The following is a 19,865-nucleotide window of genomic DNA, read 5'->3' as shown; positions in this document are numbered from 1 at the left end:
GACAAGTGTTAACCCAGTCGATGGGCAAACTGGCCAATTATCATCTTTTATTCCCAGAGTACACCCAAAAGATCCTGTAGTTCCCCATTTTCCTCTTAAAACTTTAAACAACATTCTTACAGTGAGCCCTAATCAAGTAAAGATGCGACTAGAGCGATGACCCTGTAACTTCGAATAAGTGATAGTTACATTCATTGTTTCTTGTGAATTAAATAAAAGAATCTACGAAGATGTAGCCTAGCTGAACAAGTGAATCCGTCACTGAGAAAAAAGAGGGTGCGATTAACATTTTTTCCTCATAACTTTTACACCTTTTTAACGGTAAAATTAACATGAAAAAGGGTAACTTTAAGCCCTAATACACCTAAAAAGGGCAATATTTACACCGATTTTGGATCAATACTGCAGGGTAAAATTAATATTTCCGGAATGTTATTTTAACTTGTTCAGATTTCTCTCACTCACAGTGCATTGATAAAAATATTTCTGGATAATGAAGATTGGATTTTTTATCATTACCTCTGAAAAACTACTTGATGCCATTAATTTTAATAACGTAAAAATTGCTTTTCTCTTATGTCAATACAATAAATTTACAAACATAAGACGAATGCAACTTTTAAGTTATTATAGAACTTATAATGTAAAAATTCAGGTTTTTTGACGTTTATTTTTTAATTTGCTGGCAAAATCTTTGTAGGGCTATAAAAGAAATTTGAATAAAATTTCGAAAAGGGGCGTGGCCTATCTTTTAAATTAATATTTAACGAATCTGACCTATGATAATATATTTAAATTGGCTAGTCTTAATCCTCACGTTTCCTGGAAAAAATGGAAAACTAGCCCTAAAAGAATACGGAAAAAATATGAAGTTTTCGAAGCCATCGTATATGCGAAGCCTCTAAGAGCCTCATGTGTCAAAATCGATCATTTTGGCACATTTTGACTAGATTTATTTCAAAATGTTTCATTTTAACGAGAATTTATCATGATGTTTAGAAGCCATAAAGTAAGTTGAAACCAAAAAAATCTCTTACGATTATTTCTGTTGCAAATAATAAATTAGAAACATCATTTGCAAATGTAGGGAGAACATATGAAGTGCGACATTTAATTAATTTCGCTAAGACGTTCACTTGGATATTTGAAGAATTTTCTATGAATTTAGATTTTTCGATCACTGATGAACACTGAAAGATCTCAATTTAGCTAAGACACTTGCTATAAAACTTATCCGTTTGTTTTTTCCCAAGATTATTATTATTATTATTATTAGAATAAAAACACCATAAATAGGGAACAACCCTCTTACAATAGTGTGGCAGAAAAAAATAAAAAAAGTCAAACAAAAGAAAAATAGTGAATAAGAAAAGAAAAGAAAAAAAAGTAAAGGAAGATAAAGCTTAATGACCAAGCCCAGGCTGGAAATCTTTTTTTCCGAGAAAATGAATAGAAAATTGCTATTGATATAAATAAATAAAATTTTTCTTTGTAAAGACTTTAAATACAGTCCTTTGTTTCTCAGCTGAGACACACACCAGTAGGGGAATTCTGTAATTTTCGTGGCATTGTCACGAGTGAGTTCGAAACCTGACAATGCCATTCGAGCTTTTTTTTGTCATATCATATGAGTTCGAAAATGCAATTCATAGAATTTTTATTGAAATACCTTTACTTAATGATTTTATGAAAATACAGGACGTTTTGTTTGTTTGTTTAACAAAATTCATTGTCATTTGAATTGCCAGAAATCTCAAATATGTGACTTCTGGCAATGTCACGTGAGCTGAAATGGCAATGTCACGGCTATAGAATCGCATTTTTGAAAAAGCTCTCCTAAGATTCGAACCCAATTTGTCATGTGGCATTAGCAGAGCGTTACAGAATTCCCCTCCAGGATATTTGATGTGTGTCTAGGGTTATGGTTTATTTACTATTTTTTTGGATTTTGAATAAATGTGCGTAAACCCTAAAAAACAAAGGCTAATGTGCCTCCAAACCACCTTGCTTACAAATTCCTCTCCCAATTATCCCATAACGCATGTCCATTGAGCAATAAATTGCGTTACTCTACGAACAGTTGGATAGGCTGTGTTTTGGGTTGCTAACTCCACTGAAGATTGTGATCAATTGGCAGTTGAAAGACCGATAGGAAAACTACTTTCTAGAGACATCCAAGCACCAAGTCAATCAATCATTAGCGCATCACGGACAGAAAATAATGATGCAGATGCAATATTTTCAATGTTTACAAGACACTTTGAAGCTATCCATAATTTTCTGTTTTCATTCAATAATTGAAAGGCCTGAGAGAGAGAGAGAGGTGAGCTACAAAAAAAAGTAGTTATCAGAATGATGTAATTATCATTATGCGTTGCATATGTTCGAAATCGTGTTTATTTTTAACCCATCATCTATCTCTGAAATCTGATTCATCAAATTTTCTTGCTAATCTTCATTTTTCTTTTTTATAATTAAATTATTTTTCCGCTGAATTTTCCCTCTAATTCTCATTTTGATAACCCTAAAGTTGACTTTCTACAGATTTTCTGACCGAGTCACTGAGTCTCCTCCTCTTGGCTTTGATAAATAACTCCCATGAGAATATCCGAATATTTCTGATAACAAAACATCTCTCTCTCTCTCTCTCTCTCGCGAGTAACTTGATATAAGTACTCAAACTTCAGCTGATAAGCACATAGTTCCTCCTTCTAAGATCGTGGATTTAATTGTCAAGTGTTCGAGAAAATTATGACAGGCATGATTTGTGACGGATTTTATTTATAAAACCCATAACCCATTGAAGCATTTATTTTAATCTTTTTGTCCCCATTTCCTCACAAAAATCTCCCAATCGAAAAAACATGAATCAAAAAATTAAGACAAAAGCACAACCCATTCAAGCATATTCAATTAGGCCGTAGGACACCATATAACTTTATTAATAACCATCTTAAAATAAATTTTCGCATGAGCATAAAATTTGAAGAATTTCAAGTGCAAAAATGTAATTTCTTAGTTATTATTGCTGTAATAATTTCGAAAACCTGATCTTGAACTAGAATTTCTCTTGCAGATAATCTTTTAACTGACCTTTTTAACTTTTGAAAGAAATAAAAAGTTGTTTTGTGGACACTCTTAAATTTTATGCTGAATAAAATTTATGTTTTCTTTTTTTTTTTAGAGAAAAAGTACTTTTATTAATTTACGCAATTTTTTCTTTAATAAAAAGAAATCTAAACGATCTTTTACAATTATTTTAACTCAAGGTGCTTACATTTTTACATTTTGTAAAAAAAAACGTAAGAAAAAGTAACACTTACGTTATTTGTAACCTAAAAAACTTTTTCAGATATAAATAAACAATGGATATATTTTGACTGTGCTGTTTGTCCCGGTTAAAATTCCGAAAGCCCCGAAAGCCAATATCCTGAAATGCCAAAATTCCAAAAAAAAAACCATAATCCTGAAAATCCGAAATCCCGAAAGTCGAGACCCCAAAAGCTTTAATCCCGAACTAGTTAAAGTCCTAGAAGCCAAAATCCCGATATTCCGAAATCCCGAAAGCCAAAATTCCGAAAATCAGAATCCCGAATTTTCCAAAATCCCGAAAGCCAGAATCCCAAATTGGCCAACATCCCGAAAGCCAAAATCCATGACGCCAAAATTCCGAAAATCCAGAATCCCGAAAAGCCAAAATCCCGAAAACCAAAAGCGCGAATGGTTAAAATCCTGAAAGAAATATATTCATTCCCGAAAAGCCAAAATTCCGAAAGCCAAAATCCCGAAAGCCAAAATTCCGAAAAGCCAAAATATATTTATTTCTTTCAGGATTTTAACCATTCGCGCTTTTTGTTTTCGGGATTTTGGCTTTTCGGAGTTCTGGCTTCGGAATTTTGGCTTTCGGGATTTTGGCGTCATGGATTTTGAATTTCGGGATGTTGGCCAATTCGGGATTCTGGCTTTCGGGATTTTGGCTTTTCGGGATTCTGATTTTCGGGATTTAGGTTTTCGGGATTTTGGCCAATTCGGGATTCTGACTTTCGGGATTCTGATTTTCGGGATTTAGGCTTTCGGGATTTTGGCTTTTGGAATGTTGGCCAATTCGGGATTCTGGCTTTCGGGATTTTGGCTTTTCGAGATTCTGGATTTTCAGAATTTTGGCTTTCGGGATTTTGCCAAATTCGGGATTCTCGCTTTCGGGATTTTTGGCTCTTTGGGATTTTGACATTCGGGATTAAAGTTTCCTAAATTATGGCCGGTAACGCAGTAAAGCTGTTTGTATTATTTTACTGAAGGTAAGTTTTGGATTTGAGAGGTTTTGTGATGGTCAGAAATAAAATTCAATAATTCATTCTGATCCTATGGTATGTGTCTTAACTAACCGTTTAAGCTTTATCGAAAATATTCTCCTTATGTATAATTTGTCTCTGAAAATGTGCTACAAAGGACAAATCTGCAAAAGTATTAGTTTAAAATGGGGTAATTCGAATTCATTTATTAAAAAAAAACACGAAGAAGTGCCTCTTTTTTCTTATTTTTCATGGTGTTATTTTCCTCTTTGCCCATCTGAAACAGTAGTGAGGTAATCCCAAAATTCTGAATTAGGAATGATTCCGAACGCCACAACGTATGACAATTATTAAACTTCCTTAAAACGAAGGTTAAGAATATGAAACTTTTATATAAGGAAATTAAATGTAAAACCATCACTTGAAAAAACTTACTATTATCCGAGACACATGCTATAAAAGTAAGGCATCCGTACTATCTTTGTAAATATTCTTTTCTCTGTGAAACCGCAAAGTTTTTCTTGCCAAAGAAGAAAAATTTCACAAAACAATGCAGGAAAAACATTTTTTTTTGGAATGATCAAAAAGGGAGTATGTGTCTCGACTTATTGTTTCAGAAATCAAAGAAAAAATCAATCTTAAATTTTAAGCTCGTCTATCTCAAATAATAATTATACTAAACAACAAATAGTATAACCAGAAAACAGAAAAAAAATCTGAATAAAAAAATAGGTGTTGTATAATTACCTATTAGCCATGATACATGCTATAAAACAAAGCCATCTATGATGATTTTCTAATTTTCTTTTTTCTTTAGAATTAAAAAGTATTCTTTAGTCAAAGTTGAAAAATGAACAGGAAAAAATTTAAAAAAAAAAAACATTTTCATGAATAAATGTCCAGAAAACAGGTAAGTGTCTCGACTTAAAACTTTGGACTCGAAAAAAACGAAAAATAATTAACTTATTCAGTGAAAAGTGAGAAAGAAGGTAAAATACGAAAACCAATATCATGGATCAATACAAATCCACAATAATTGCAGGTTTTTTAATAAATTTAAAATAATTAAAAATATTATTTTCCCAGAGAAGTTTGATTTTTGTTGATCAAAAAGTATTATTAGAAAGTCTGTAACTTTTTGACTAACTTATTTAAATTTCAGTTTATTTCCTGTTTTTTGTACCTAAAAATCCTTTCTCGTAAGGCTGAATATTTAAAAAAAAAGTGTAGTAAAAATAAGTATTAGGAAAGAGAAATGCTATAAAAGCTAGTCATCTGTGCTATCTTGTTTAATTTTCATATTTCTTAGGAACTAAAAAGATTTTTTTAGTCAAAGATGACTATAGTTGAACAGAAAAATGTAAGAAAAAACTATTTTCTTAAACACATGTCCAAGAAAAGTGGTATGTGTCTCGACTTATCACTTTCAAAAAGAGCAAAAAGAAAAAAGTTTATGAAAAATCTAAGCTAATCAATCATATTTAATGAAAAATCGTAAGAAAAAGGGTAAAACAGAAAAAAGAATATACCTAATTGAACAATAAAAGTTTTAATATTCCAGGTTTTGTTCCTAAGAATTTTGATTTTTCTTGATCAAAAATTTATTATTTTATAGCAAAAATTTTTGAGTGATTTATTTAGATTTCAATTTATTTCTTGTCTTTTATATCTTAAGATCTTTTCTTAAGGTTAATAAAAAAATAGGATTTGTAAAATTAACTATTAGCCAGTACGGGAATTCTGTAACAGTATGACAATGTCATACATTGTAAACATGTTTTTAAAATTTCTGTGAGAGTGAGCGAGATGACTAGATCTAGATCTCACTCACTCTCATTGAAATTTCAAAAACATGTTTAATAAACAAAAGTTATTGTATGTTGGGCATTATGCCCAACGCACAATAACTTTTGTTTTGTAAACATGTTTTTGGCATTTCAATGAGAGTGAATGAAACTGGGATCTAGTTATCTCGCTCTCTCTCATAGGAAATTTTGAAAACATGTTTACAAACAAAAGTTCTTGTGCGTTGGGCATTAAGATCATTTTTACATAAAGCAGTTTCTAAGAAAAACAGAAACAAAAAACAAACAACGCTCCTAGCGCCACTAGTGGCACTGTGGGGAACTTCAACTGTTCTGAAAAGTTGCATAAAATTTAATAGCTTCCCACCTTTTGCAAAATGAATCACAAACCGCAATAAACACCTCAGATTTATGAGCTTTTAAACATTTTTGAGGCACAATGAAGACACGCGCTTTGAGTAGTTTTTGACTAGAAATTGTGACACATTATTTTCTCTCCACAAATAGAATTTTCTTTTTCCTGAGAGAATATCCACGAGGAAGATGCATGGAGATATTCTAAAAATAGCTTTGAGAAACTTTCCTAGAAATGCGGCTTTCCCCATCGCGTGCTAAATCAGTCAATGCAGTAGTTTAGCCTTTGAATCATCTGTTTTGAATATTGCACGAACATCTAACAAATCAATAACCAATCAATACGTGTCCAATGGGTTAAAAAAAAGATAATTTTGAAATCATCGGAGCAATTTTTGCTGCGACTCGCGCTTGGCAATGAGCAGAGCAACTATTACGTATTTTTTTCTGTCATTGTAATAATTTCCTAATTTTTTCAATACTTGAAGGACATTTGAGTTTGTGCTCTACTTTAGATTTTTTTGAAGTGAATAGAAAAGATGTGTTTTTTTTTTCATTTTGACTCACCATCTAATAATCCATTGGATGCAGCTGCTGAGGACATTTCTGCTGATGCACTCTGTTGATCTTCACACACTGTTGCAATTGGAGCCATCACCCTCAATGACACTCGATCACAGACACTTGTATCAGATTCAGTGCCCCAATTTTCAATCTCACTAAATAGTGGGTTGACTTCTTTGGAGATCTCTCGTTGAATCTTGGGCGTTGTGGGTAAATGACCCAATGACTCTTGTTCACCTCTTTTTCTCTATCTTCTACAACAAAGTCGGAACCTCCTCTCTGCCTTTTGGGTGCGTCTTCTACGAGCAGGATCTGCGCTAGTGGGATAAACATTTTCTTTAATCCACTAATAAAATTTACAATTGTAACTAAAAATAACTCTTGGCCTGGAGCCAGAGAATTGCCAGGAGAAAAAGAGTTTAACACTTCCACGCAGAAGCATTCAGAGATGCAAGAAGGCTTTTTTTGTTTACAGTCTTCTCAACACCTTTGTGTACATATTTCACGAGGAAACTCCTCTCATAATTCCATTGGTGCACAATAAAGCTTGACAACCAGGAAAAAATCTCACTTTTCAATTTTTTTACACTTGTAACAAAAATTATAGATGCACTTTCAGATTTTTTTTGCATTGACCCATTCTATTTTTTGTGACTTTTTCCAAAGACTTACAAAAATACACTTTTATTTATTATTATTATTATTATTATTATTATTATTATTATTATTTTATGACCTAACCATGTATTCTAATTGTTAATCCAAGACATCGCATATCCTAAGAAAATTTGTCCAAATCTGTTGAAAAGTAGGCCCACCAAGGCGGTTGACCTTTTGACCTTCAATAATTCAAAATGGCGATTTTTGTAATCAAAGGTGTGTTTGGACGAAATGTTCGATTAGGATACCTCTAAAACATACTCTGATAAAAATATCTCGTAAATAATCTCGTAAAAAATTGTAAAATAAGTCGATTTATATGGAAAAGTAACAAGACGTTTGGCATTTGGCAATCTCTGTCGCCATAGGGATTCTTGTAAAATCCTTTCATTTTCGAAAAGATATCTTGTTGAAACCGAATCCACTAAAATTATGTAAAAATTTTCTCGAAATCTGGTTTTCATGGGAATTTCACGATAGATGGCGCTGCAAAATAGATAGTTTTCTCTTTCATTTCTGTCCCTATCTCTCAAAATGGTCTTGGGATATTTTCTGTAAAATTGTTTATCAATTTGATGGAAATAATAATGCCCAGTGCACAATAACTTTTGTTTGTAAACATGTTTTCACAATTTCCTATGAGAGAGAGCGAGATGACTAGATCTAGATCTCACTCACTCTCATTGAAATGTAAAAAAACATGTTTACTAAACAAAAGTGATTGAGCGCTGAGCATTATGCCCAACGCATAATAACTTTTGTTTAGTAAACATGTTTTTGACATTTCAACGATTGTAAGATCTATATCTAGGCATCTCGCTTACTCTTATGGAAAATTATGAAAACATAATTATTGTGCGTTGGACATTATAATTTCTAATTATACTATTTTACTTGATAAAAGTGTTTTTAGATTTTTAGATAAAAAAATTTTGTTTTGTATTATCATAGAGTATGATTTAAAGTATTTTAAATATTTTAAGTTTTTTCTATTTAACCCAAAAAATATCAGATTTTAACCTTAAAATATTTTAATCTCTTAGCAAAATTAGTGTACGCGACCATGTGATTTGAACGCCAAATTAACATTCTTGTTTTTTTCTCTATCTAAGGAATTTTGATTAAAAAATAAAATCATTTGGTCTTCTTTAATAACGATTTAAAAATGTCTTTTGTATTTGAAACTGCATTAATGCGCAACTTCAGAATTTTTTGTGGGTTAGAATTTATCAAAATTTCTGAGTGATACAATTTACAACCAAAAATTTTATAAAAATGCTGAATATTAGAAAATATTAGAAAGTAATATTTCCAAATATCGCATTACTTCTTTTTTGATAATTTAAAATTAATAAAAAATGCTATAATCTGCATTTTCTATTCTCATTTATTCATAGATCTGTAATATCTCATATGTTTCCAGGGACATAATTTAAATCATTTAACATTTGAACAATTCATACCTTTTCGTCGCGGATAAATTAACTGATCAAAAATCTATTCACAAGAGGAGTGAGCCACAAAAAAATATGTAAAGAATTTTTAAGGTTAGGCCCGTTAGGGCTAACATAACCTATCTTTCTGTTTAAAAAATTCATCACTCGGCAGGGGGGTAACCACTTTCATTTTTCCGTGAATTTTTACGAGAAGAAAGGATAAGTAAAATAATGACCACGTGTTCCTTATCAGTTCTAAGAAAAAAAGATGTTTTTAAATATTAAACTGTATAAATAGGGGATAATGTCCATGCTTTGTACAATCCTAAGCTTCAAAATTACTAAATGTTTCTTATATTTTTCTATAAATGTAATTCATCGCACCCATATTTAAAAAAATAGGAGAAAGTGCTCAGTTTTTGGGATTTTGGCCAATTTGGGATTTTGTTTTCGGAATTTTGGCTTTCGGGATTTTGGCCAATTTGGGATTTTGGCTTTCGGGATTTTGGCCAATTTGGGATTTTGGCTTTCGGAATTTTAACCGGGACCCAGTAAAAATAAATTTGAATTTCCTTCGTTGAATGCTCAAAAATAAAATGATAATCGATTGTAATTTTGTACTGTAAAAAATACTACGATTATCATATGGCACGCTCAGAGCAAAAAAAAACATTAAGTTGTTTGCATGTCCCTATTAAAAGAGTTCTTTTCTGTTCTGAGCTTCTCATGTGTAATTAGAGTAACACGATTATCGCAGTAATATTTTCAATGGTTATCGATAGCAAGAAAATGATTTTTCAGCTATTAAAAAAGACTACTAAAAAGTGCTACGATTATCCTGTGTAATTAAAATAATACGATCATCTTAGTAATATTTCTAGCGATTATCCAAGCAGAAAGTTGAATTCACAACATTTATCGTTTTATTTGGGGAATTCAATTAGAAAAATTTATCTTATTTACAACAATCGTTGTAAAATTCAACTTTCTCTTGAAAAATCAACTTTTTCTAAGATAAAAGTTGCGAAAATGATTACGTGATTATAATCTGTTACAAAAAGTGAGATTTTCCTTATTGCGGACCTTTATAAAACTGATTTTTTCTGAATTTTAAAAATACCATTCTCTTAAATTTTTGGTTTAAACATTACTTTAGCTTTAAGCCTGCAATTTAACTTTAATGTGCAGTATTAGACGAAACTTGTAATGAAAAGTCCAAGTGACAGTTTTTTTTTAAATCCAAAATTATTGTTTTTTTTTCTCAAAAATTCAAAAAAAAATCAGAAACATAAATCTAATTTTTTCTGATGTTGAAATAATATTTAATAGGAATATAAAGCAATTTTAGAATCGGTTTGTTTTTCCTTGATTTTCTAGAGTTTGAGGTTACGTCAAAAGACACTGTAAGAAATTTCCAACTTCAACATAACATGTAATTTTATCAAAAATTCAAGAACAATATATGTAGCTTCTGCAAAATTTTAACTAATTTAATTAAAATAAACCGATATGGACAATTTAAAATTTTTGAGGTTAATATTTGACTTAATCGAATGCTAAAGTAATTTTAGGTTAGTTTCTGTCGTGCCTAAAATTTCTAACTGGAACTGAAATACTAGAAAATGAAATTTAAAGGCAAATTAAGAAATTCTTTCAAAGTTCTTAATTTTTAAGGTTAGGCTATGCATAACCAAAAACTTTATCAATTTGAAAAAAAAGGATTAACCCTTTAACGACGAGACAGTTTTTGCGGACCGAAAATCAGCGATAAAAATAAAACTGATAAACAAAATCAGATAAACAAAAAAAGATCTTACATCGAACCTTAGAAAATCTATCAGAATCTGATTCGGTGTATTTTTTACCTTTATGAACGATAGGGACAATAATAGCCTAAAAATTTAAGTAATTTTTCTGACAATACAAATGAATGATAATTTTTACTCTAATGAAAAATATTATGTTTGAGTATTATAGTTTCTTTCTCCAAAACGGTTCTGCTGAAAAAAATTGGAAGGATAAAAAGTAATTATAATTAATTTTCATTATGGAAATTTAAAAATTCGTCATTTTTTAGCTTAAAAATTTACTATATAGCAAACAGCTAGAGACTTGCAAAAAATATCCTAGATTCCTTCAACCTTCTACTCTCTGCAATTACGTACAAACATAAAGAAAAAATAATTTTTGGGTAGTCAGGAAAAATTTTTCTTTAAGGGACACCGGTGTTCCAATCGTCCTTAAAGGGTTAAGAACATTTTCATAAAATAATTACTTGAAATTCTTGTCTCTAATTGCACTGCCCAAATTATTAAAATATTCACTAAGGAATATTCTGAATAAATACAAATTTTAGAATAAATATCCTTACTTTAATATCCTGCACAAGAATTTTAAATGCACCAAATTTTCTTATCCTCACTGTAAATCCATTGAAAATAAACTCACTGACCTCCGGGAATATTTCTCGAATGCACACACAAACACTCTCTAAAATCTGCACTGAACTCTGTTGGATTTATTCCACAGGATGACTGTGTTAGCCAGGAGAAGCCTGATGTTGATCCCAGGGATAATCCGTCTCTCAAATAGCCACCCAACTGGTCCAAGAGTCTTCTGAGAAGTGATCAGAGGACGTGTGTCTGATAGAGTTGAGGATTCTCTTAAAATTTCTCATGCGTTAGTCGTTTGATCAGCTGACAAGGAGGACTTCCACAGACGCTTCTCCTAGAATTTCTATCTTTCTCTCTCTGGCTTCTTTTTCTCTTTTAGCAAAGCGTCCGACACTCGCGATTTTTGACTGCGGTAAGCTTAAAGCGCGCGATCTTTCTGTGCTCGAGACACTGAGTGAGAAATGCCAAGTGTCTGGCCACTTTTATATACCCGGAATAAGACGAGAAGACTCGCGAGAGCACGCGGCGTTGTCACATGAAGACCTGCAGCGGAAAATTGAAATTTCAACTCTTACTGCATTTACCACTAGTGAATTTCATGGGAAATTCCTGCCTCACCTCTCCAGCTACCACTCCATTGCAATTTCCTGCACTTTCCTCCTGTTTTTCATACATTTTCTGCAGTTTTTCTTGAAGAAGTAAAAACAAGAGCTCTGCTGCAGTTGTTTACAAAACAGCCAACTACTAGCGCCACCTAAGATTGAACATTTAAAAATCTGTGAAATTTCTTTGAAAAACTCACATGCAAGTGCAACTGGGACTGCTATTCCGCAGAATTGTCCTCTGTGAATGCAGAAATGTCCATAAAGTGTCCGTTGTGGCAGTTTTTTGTTGTCTTTCTGTTTTGTGATTATCCTGCCCTAAAATGTCCCAGAAATCCGTACCCGTCCGGAAGTCTCTTTTAAGGAACACCCAGCAACCACTTAAAGAATTAAATCCTCAAATAAATCACCGTTTGGGCGATGAAAACACAGTAAAAAAAATTACCACTATTATAGTGTGTAATCTTTCACACCACTATAATAGTGGTAATTTGGGAAAAATGTTTAATTAAAAAATTGTTGAATTTCTAGTTGTTTAATTTAAAAATTGTTGAATTTCAATTTGTTGAATTTTAATATTGTTGAATTTTTTTTGTTTAATTTCAAAGTTGTTTAATTTTTTTTTGTTTAATTCTCAAATTGTTTAATTTTCAGTTGTTTAATTTAAAATTTGTTGATTTTTTTTTTGTTTAATTCAACATTTTTTTAATTTTGAATGTTTTAAAATTTTAAAAGTACAAATACGCATTGTTCACAAAAAATTATTTTTTTATTTTCTTCATTAAGCCCAAAACTTTCATATTACATTTGGACACACTTCTTTTCATATTTTTTGTTCCATCTGTTGGATGTATTTTTAACACATATCGCTGGAAAAATTCCAGTGTGCAAGCAATCTCTCTGGGAAAGCATTCATTGAAAATGTAATACATTGCGAACATTATTTCAAACGCTTCCCAGATATTTGCTCCTTTCTGAATCTCCTGCCCTTTGTAGAATATCATGTGATCTCCTGTGTTTTCTGTAAATCGTAATAATGAAAATTCTATGTAAAAATTTTGCTTAAAACATACTTTTATCATAATTTACCTATAATATAAACCCCAGGATGTGACGTCATGAGATTTTGCGAATTGATCTGAAATATACAAATAGCATACAATAAAATTACTTATTCTCCAAAATACGAAATAACAATCTATACCTCTCGGTGTTGCAAAATTGTGTCAGCATCTTCCTTGAAATAGTGGCAAATCGCTTTTATCAATTTCTCCAGGTCTTTTTCTCCTTCGAATTCTTCCTTCATGCATGCAAAGTAAATCATACTGTATTTATCCCTGAGCTTTGGAGTCATAGTTTGGATGTCAGTTTCTGTTAGATTCTTAAAGTGTTCGAAGAGTCCATCTTTCGTCTTTAGAATTTCCCACTTGTTGAGCAACTCTGTAAGTTCCATTTTTTCATTGATGTCCCGTCTAATTAGAGCAAAACTATCTCCATCGTTGAGTGGGTTGAGTGATTCATCTGTTTGACTGAAGATATTCGGTTGATTATTGATGTTCCCGGAACATGCGTTATTGTCTGCTTTCAAAGTCTTTATTTGTTTGTGCAGCAATTGGTCGTCAAACTTGGTTTTATGAGGTTGATTTAAATAATTGTTCCTGTTTCTTAGTTTCTCTGCCAATCCCAAGTATCCATTTCCAATAATAATATCATCATCGTCTTTTTCAATGAAGGTATCAGGAAATTGCTGGCACATGCTTTTGGCGGTTTCGTGGAATACTTTGCATGGTACATAGTACCCAGTAAGTCGAATCTCATCGACTACCATCTGACACACCTTAGTTAATTGTGTTGCGGAAAGACGTTTCTTTTCCTCCAAAGCGTTCAAGCAGTCAGAATCAAGTCGGCTCCATGGAATAACCACACCAGCATATCCTAAAAACTTCTCTCTAAGAGCCCGCTTACTTGTTCCGCTGTTTCCAATTGGCGTGGATGTTTCCTGTTAAAAAATATAAAAATAAGTATACAATTTTAATACCACTGTATAATATTAGTATTAGATAAGGCTATGAATTAAATATCATAGAAATATTTAAAAATTAAATTCACCTGACGAACTTCTTCTGATGAAAATGAACGAGAAGTCGATGGTTGAGGCTCAAGCAAAAATATCTGATTAAAGGACGAATCAGGGCTGGCAAGTGTTTCACGGTCATTTAATACACCGATTGAAGTGTTCAGTCTCTGTTGACTTAAATCCTGAGATTAAATATTACTTTGTTAGTAAACAATTTTTTATGTAGATATCATGTTTTAAAAATAATATATACCTCATTAACTAATATTGAGGGAGTCCAAAATTCATGTTGTTGCAGAGCCATGAATATTTCATTTAATGATGACGCTTCTAGGAATGAATCATCATTTATAACAGTTCCGCACACCTCTAAAACTAAGGTGGTGCATTGGTATCCCAGCATTTCACTTGCTTTTAGCAACAAAGCATTAATATTGGGTATGGAATTCATCAGCCTTTTCTGACTCCTGTCAGCGCTCCAAACTTTAAACCATTTCATTTTTCTATTTATCAATCAATTTAAATTAGGTTATCCAGGTAATGAATGTTTAATAAATAGTACAGAAGAATCAATTTTTTTAATATGACAAAGCTTGATTTGAGAGAGGTCAACTATTTCTTTTTGATTTTTGAAAAATAATTCCTCTTCATTTAAGACATAAAGTAAACCGTTTTCTTGATCTTCATATAATTTACATTTATGACCAATTATAGAGAAGTCACAACAAGTAATATGAACAACTAGTCTCACAATTTTTATAACATAAGGATCGCCATACTCATCTCTCTCCAAAAAAATGTAATGGCCTGTTTTAATATTGAAACCTCTAAAATCACCTTCATTTGCAAAAAATATCATCGACATATCAATATTTTGTATTTTAAGTAAAGTTTTCTCTGTATTTGAAAGTATTTCATATCCTATTTTCGATTTTACGTGAATAATTTTTGGAAACAATATTTTTTCAGAAAGCAAAAGAGATTGTTGAGCCTGATGTTTTTCCGAGCATAATTTTGGAATGTTTTTGTAATTTCGTGAAGAAGTAATGATTCTTTTAAATTGAGTATGCTTACTTTCAAATCGCAAGGTCCAGAAAGAAGTCAAAGGTCCAAATTTTCTGATTAAATATGGATAATGAGTAATAAAGTGATGCTTTGGTTTAAGTGGTTCAGTAAAATTATTAGATCTTAGTTCCAAATACTCTGCAATCAAATATTTCAGTAAAGCTCGTTGTGTTTCAGAAATTTGGGGAGCCACCACGATGTCAACAATTTTTTTCAAGAGAATTAACATTTTGTAAACAGAATCTTTTACAATATTTTCGTCAGTACTAAATTCAACACAAATCAAAGGTATAATTTGAATCAAACACCATATATCGTAGGCTCTACCAAGTATGTTAGAAAAATTTGGCCTCATTTTAATTGAAGCTTTTAAGTTTAAGTCTTTAAAGTAAAATTTTATCAGATATATTAATGTCGTGTAAGACATCCAACCTTTTCGTACAACATATTTAAATATTAAACAAAGATCTAGTGGGATAATTCCTTCGAAAAAATCGTGGGCGATGCAGGGTGGCATTCCAGGATTTGTTATCTTGTAGTGAGTTAATTCATTAAATATAGAATTAAATTTTACCCCCCTATGATTATTTGTGTCTGAATTTTTCAAATCACTTAAATCCTTTTCATGAGATTCCACGGTCCTCAATCGAGCTGTTAAATTTTCATTCGTTTTAAATTCACTTCTTGTAATATAACAAATCCTGCAAAAATAATGTGAAGTCGAGAAATTTTCGACAAACCCTCCGATTTGGTGACTCCCTAAGTTATCACCTAAAATTGCAAATAGTGATCCTCTCAAATTGTAGGAAACATTTTCATGCATCACATTTATTCCAATCCTTTCTAAAATTTTAATATCATTTACCAATTCATTTAAAATCTTGTTGGGCCCAAAATACTTAAAATTGCTTTCATTGCAAAGTGCAATCAAATATAAGTTATTGACTTGGGATCTATTATATTTTTTTAAATTTCCAACAGATAGATATACTCCTATGAGTTTGTTTTTTAATCTCGCAGCTCCGATAGGATTACACACTTCAAAAGCATCTTGAAAAATCAAGAGCTGTATATTTTTGTGGAATGGGTCCCAAAAAGTATTATTTTTGCTTATCTCACCATCATTTAGATCAGAATAATATAGACCATTTGCATCTTTTGGTGAAAAATATTCATTGCGAAAATCTAGGTTCTTAAATAATGTGGTCAGAAGATCTATTAGTGGAATGTAAAAATAGGTGCAGTTCTCATCTTTATCATTTTTCCCTAAATCAATCTCTTTTGGTTTCACAAGAAATTCGCTTTTCAATAATTCTTGTTGACGAGAATAAGTGCTCCGTAGCAAGCCAAAGTCAGAATGAAATAATTCTTTAAATAAAGTTTTCTCACTACTAAAAGTTTTTATAATGTCTTTAATTTGTACATCAGATATTCCTTTATTACGAAGCTCCCTTACTAGAATGTAAATTTTTTGATTCTCGTCAATATTGTATGCAGAATTAAATGATTCACTTATACTGGAGAAAGATGTAGAGGGAACATTTAATTGTAACTGTTGACTGCAAAATAAATTAAAATACTGCCTTGTAAGTTGACTTCGATTTTGTTTGGTATTATCGAGTGTAATGTTATCAATTGCTTCAAGTGAAGGGTTTGGCAACACATTCTCGAAGTCATTTACAGGTAATGAGACTGTGGAAAAACTATGATGTCTTATGAAGTGAACTTTGAAGCTATTTACATTTGCAAATAAATTGACTTTTCTGCATTCGTTTGAAAAAGGACATTGAATTGGAGTTTCTTTTAAATGTTTAAGCAAATGAATATAAAACCTTTTTTTAGACTCTTCTTTCTTTTTGCAAATATCACATTCAAAACTTAATGATGCTATATATCTCGTACACTTATCAGAATGAATGCGAGCCTTATGACTTAACAACCTTAAATAAGTTTTGAAAATTTGATTGCAATTTTCCTCAATACATTTAAATATGGCATGTTTGTTTGTTTTATGAATTTTTAAATGTGTATAATAAGCTTTGTGTCCCAGTTTAAAACTACAATTCGGACATTGAATTGACATTTTTGCGAGTTTAATTTGTAAAAAAGTAAACATAAAATAAATAAATAAAATTAGTTTAAAATAAAGAGGAATTAAACATTACACATAAAATATATTGTTATAAAAAATATAGATTTAAAAATTGAATTTTTTTACTAACATAAAAAATATGAAGCATGCGAAGTTTTCCAGACTTTAGTTTGTAGAGTTCTGAAAAAAAAAAATGGACTTTAATACTTTCTGAAATATGTTACTTTATTTTCTTAAGAAAACAGAAGAATTGAAAATTTTGATCTATACATTTATGCCACCATTTATTCTTGTAAAAAAGTCGAACAATAACCCTTTAATAGCTATAACTCTCAGGGGTAGCATCACAAAAAATAGATTTACTGTGATAATTAAATTTTATATTTATTTAAAATTGCTTTAAAGCACTTAATCATAGTCTTACTGATTTTTTTTTGAAGGAATATATAAATAAACGCAGTAAATGTTAATAAATTAATGTTGAAAATCTAATTTTTCTGATGCGTATTTTTACACGTGCTGGCTATTAAAGGCTTAACGAAATTATTTCTCTCCGATAACTAAGATAATTGAAATAATAAAATTAAAGAAATTGAAGATTCTCGGTACATAAGAGAACAATCTATATTGAAGTAGAGAGTTCTAAAATTCTCATAATAAATTAATAGAATTCGAGATGGATATAACTTGTCCCAAGGTTTGAGAGGAATTATTGAACATCATGAAGAGCTCTTTTTCAGTGCGACTAAAAATATTTTAGAACTCCCTAGAAATTATCTTATTATTTTCCCCATGAAGAAAACAAAAAGAACTTACCAGAATTTCATAAAGGTCCCACGAAAATTGAGTTGTCCGGAGGCCTCACAAAGTGTTGCGAATTCTCCTTCAACTGATTTGTTTTTTTTTCTTCCGTGAATGTTCAGGATATTGCTGATAAAACAGAAAAAAATAAATCTTACGAATTGTTCATAATATTTTCAATATTATTTTCAATCAATCTGTCCGGAAGTAAGAGAAAGTACATTTCACGCTTCAACAAGTTCACGGTGTAAAATTCACCCCAGGCGGACAGTCTTCCACATCTATGGCACAATTTGTCTTAAATAGGTGCTATATAGAATCATCCTGCCAATTTTCACATGATATTAGGAAAAATGTGGAAATATGTTCACAAAAACCCTCCAAATGAGTCATCCGGGAGTCTAAGAAAGTGCATCAATTCATTTAATCGTTTTCTTCGTGAAATGTGACGCACTTGATCGCCTGACCTATTCTTGGTGGACTCAATGAGGTCTTAATTATCTATTTTCGTCTCTAAATCATAGTTTTCTTACAAAATTTCCACAAATTTCCAAATTATGAATTTAACATAACCACACTTTCTCTGGCATTACACAAAATACATCCTGTCTCAATAAAATTTGCAAGAATCAATCAAATACTAACTTATTGAACTACACCAAATTCTCATCTCACGATTTACCACTTATTTTATTAGAAAAATTAAATTAAAATAGCATAAAAGCACTAAACTTACCTCTTTGTGAACGCTTTCCGTTGGTCGCGCAGAATAACAGTATCACAATCACCACAGTGAAGCTAGCAACATCACGCCACATTTCGCGACTATCATGGTAGTAAAAAGACACAAATTACCACCATAATGGTATCAAATTTTCAACAATTTTAAATTAAACAACTTTGTTGAAAAATCTTGACTATAATAGTGGTAATTTTTTATCACGTGACAATAAATTACCAAAATGTTGTGTATTTTTTAAACATTTTAAAATTAAACAATTAAAATGGTCAATTTAACTCTATAATAGTAGTAAAATTTTACACAATTTTTTACTGTGAAGGATGCAGAAAAACCCGCCAAACCCAAACTTCGCTTCACTACCGGAATGTGTCCGGGAGCGGGTCAATCATCATCCGGGAGTACAAATAAGTTCAGGAAACCCGAGTTATTCACCACCCTGAAGATACGGCAGAGAATGGATGCTCTTATGAAGGCGAAAGATGAGAAAATGCCTGTGAATCCTGACGTTTTGTCTACTGCCAAGGGAGCGGTAACTGAAGCATTCCAAGAGCTTTTATAAATCACTTTTATTGATATTTGATAATCCCTGCAGATCTCGAAGAAGCTCAATTTCAATCTCCATGAGAAAGTCTTTAAGAATCTCGTGCCAGTTAATGTGAATGACTCCGTCATGGCGAAAGAAGAGAGATCTTCCCGGAAGAAGCACTCTAGGAACACTCAGAGGGATCCTGCACCCAAATTGGAAGACTTTCTTAAACCCATTGAGCCTCATAGTTATCCCCTACCTGTCCTTGCCATGGACGATATCAAGCCGGTCAAGAGGGACCTGCAGCAGGAGAATTCTCAGCTCTACCGGGAGCACCTGAAAAGACTGAATCACTTTGGCATCCTAGACATGGATTAATCCCCATCATCTCGATCTCAAATCTCATTGCCTTTGTACAATTTTAATAAATAAATTATATTCAATTATTTTACTCAA

At 31.5% G+C, this 19,865-nt stretch overlaps 3 protein-coding genes across 6 annotated transcripts in view; 1 reads left to right on the top strand and 2 right to left on the bottom strand.

Annotated features, from left to right (window-relative positions):
* LOC129808274 (6-phosphofructo-2-kinase/fructose-2,6-bisphosphatase-like) overlaps positions 1-12,245 on the bottom strand; it is a 114,243-nt gene extending 101,998 nt beyond the window's left edge. The window contains exons 1-3 of one of the 4 annotated variants that reach the window (XM_055858113.1): positions 12,123-12,245; positions 11,483-12,047; positions 7,019-7,332 (exon numbers count right to left, since the gene is read on the bottom strand). In XM_055858113.1, the coding sequence (XP_055714088.1) occupies positions 7,019-7,106 (88 nt within the window). In that variant the 5' untranslated portion in view covers positions 7,107-7,332; positions 11,483-12,047; positions 12,123-12,245. The remainder of the gene's footprint in view (positions 1-7,018; positions 7,333-11,482; positions 12,048-12,122) is intronic. The other 3 variants (XM_055858111.1, XM_055858114.1, XM_055858112.1) reach the window with 3 other exon arrangements.
* Positions 12,246-12,339: 94 nt separating this feature from the next.
* Positions 12,340-19,860, top strand: LOC129808289 (protein PPP1R35 homolog). Its single transcript, XM_055858128.1, has 3 exons — positions 12,340-12,533; positions 19,202-19,412; positions 19,476-19,860. Exons 1-3 carry the CDS (start codon positions 12,430-12,432, stop codon positions 19,785-19,787), a joined length of 627 nt encoding a protein of 208 aa, XP_055714103.1. The 5' UTR covers positions 12,340-12,429; the 3' UTR covers positions 19,788-19,860.
* On the bottom strand, positions 12,862-14,813 carry LOC129808271 (uncharacterized). The gene is made up of 5 exons (XM_055858106.1): positions 14,437-14,813; positions 14,216-14,365; positions 13,311-14,105; positions 13,196-13,244; positions 12,862-13,127 (listed from the first exon to the last, which is right to left on the bottom strand). Exons 1-5 carry the CDS (start codon positions 14,680-14,682, stop codon positions 12,868-12,870), a joined length of 1,500 nt encoding a protein of 499 aa, XP_055714081.1. The 5' UTR covers positions 14,683-14,813; the 3' UTR covers positions 12,862-12,867.
* Positions 19,861-19,865: the final 5 nt, after the last annotated feature.

Source organism: Phlebotomus papatasi, chromosome 3 (assembly GCF_024763615.1).
Source record: "Phlebotomus papatasi isolate M1 chromosome 3, Ppap_2.1, whole genome shotgun sequence".
Classification (NCBI taxonomy): Eukaryota; Metazoa; Arthropoda; class Insecta; order Diptera; family Psychodidae; genus Phlebotomus; species Phlebotomus papatasi.
Note: the sequence above shows the minus strand (reverse complement) of the source record. Positions and strands in the feature narration are given on the sequence as shown.

What these genes read in the sequence shown, in the direction of transcription:
- LOC129808289 (XM_055858128.1), top strand. Translation starts at nt 12,430, where the DNA reads ATGTCCCAGAAATCCGTACCCGTCCGGAAGTCTCTTTTAAGGAACACC. An exon ending in CACCGTTTGGGCGATGAAAA is followed by an intron (nt 12,534 to 19,201) that starts CACAGTAAAAAA and finishes TTTTACTGTGAA; the next exon opens with GGATGCAGAAAAACCCGCCA. An exon ending in TGTCTACTGCCAAGGGAGCG is followed by an intron (nt 19,413 to 19,475) that starts GTAACTGAAGCA and finishes TAATCCCTGCAG; the next exon opens with ATCTCGAAGAAGCTCAATTT.
- LOC129808271 (XM_055858106.1), bottom strand. Translation starts at nt 14,682, where the DNA reads ATGAAATGGTTTAAAGTTTGGAGCGCTGACAGGAGTCAGAAAAGGCTG. An exon ending in CATCAGAAGAAGTTCGTCAG is followed by an intron (nt 14,106 to 14,215) that starts GTGAATTTAATT and finishes ATTTTTTAACAG; the next exon opens with GAAACATCCACGCCAATTGG. An exon ending in CAATTTTGCAACACCGAGAG is followed by an intron (nt 13,245 to 13,310) that starts GTATAGATTGTT and finishes TGTATATTTCAG; the next exon opens with ATCAATTCGCAAAATCTCAT.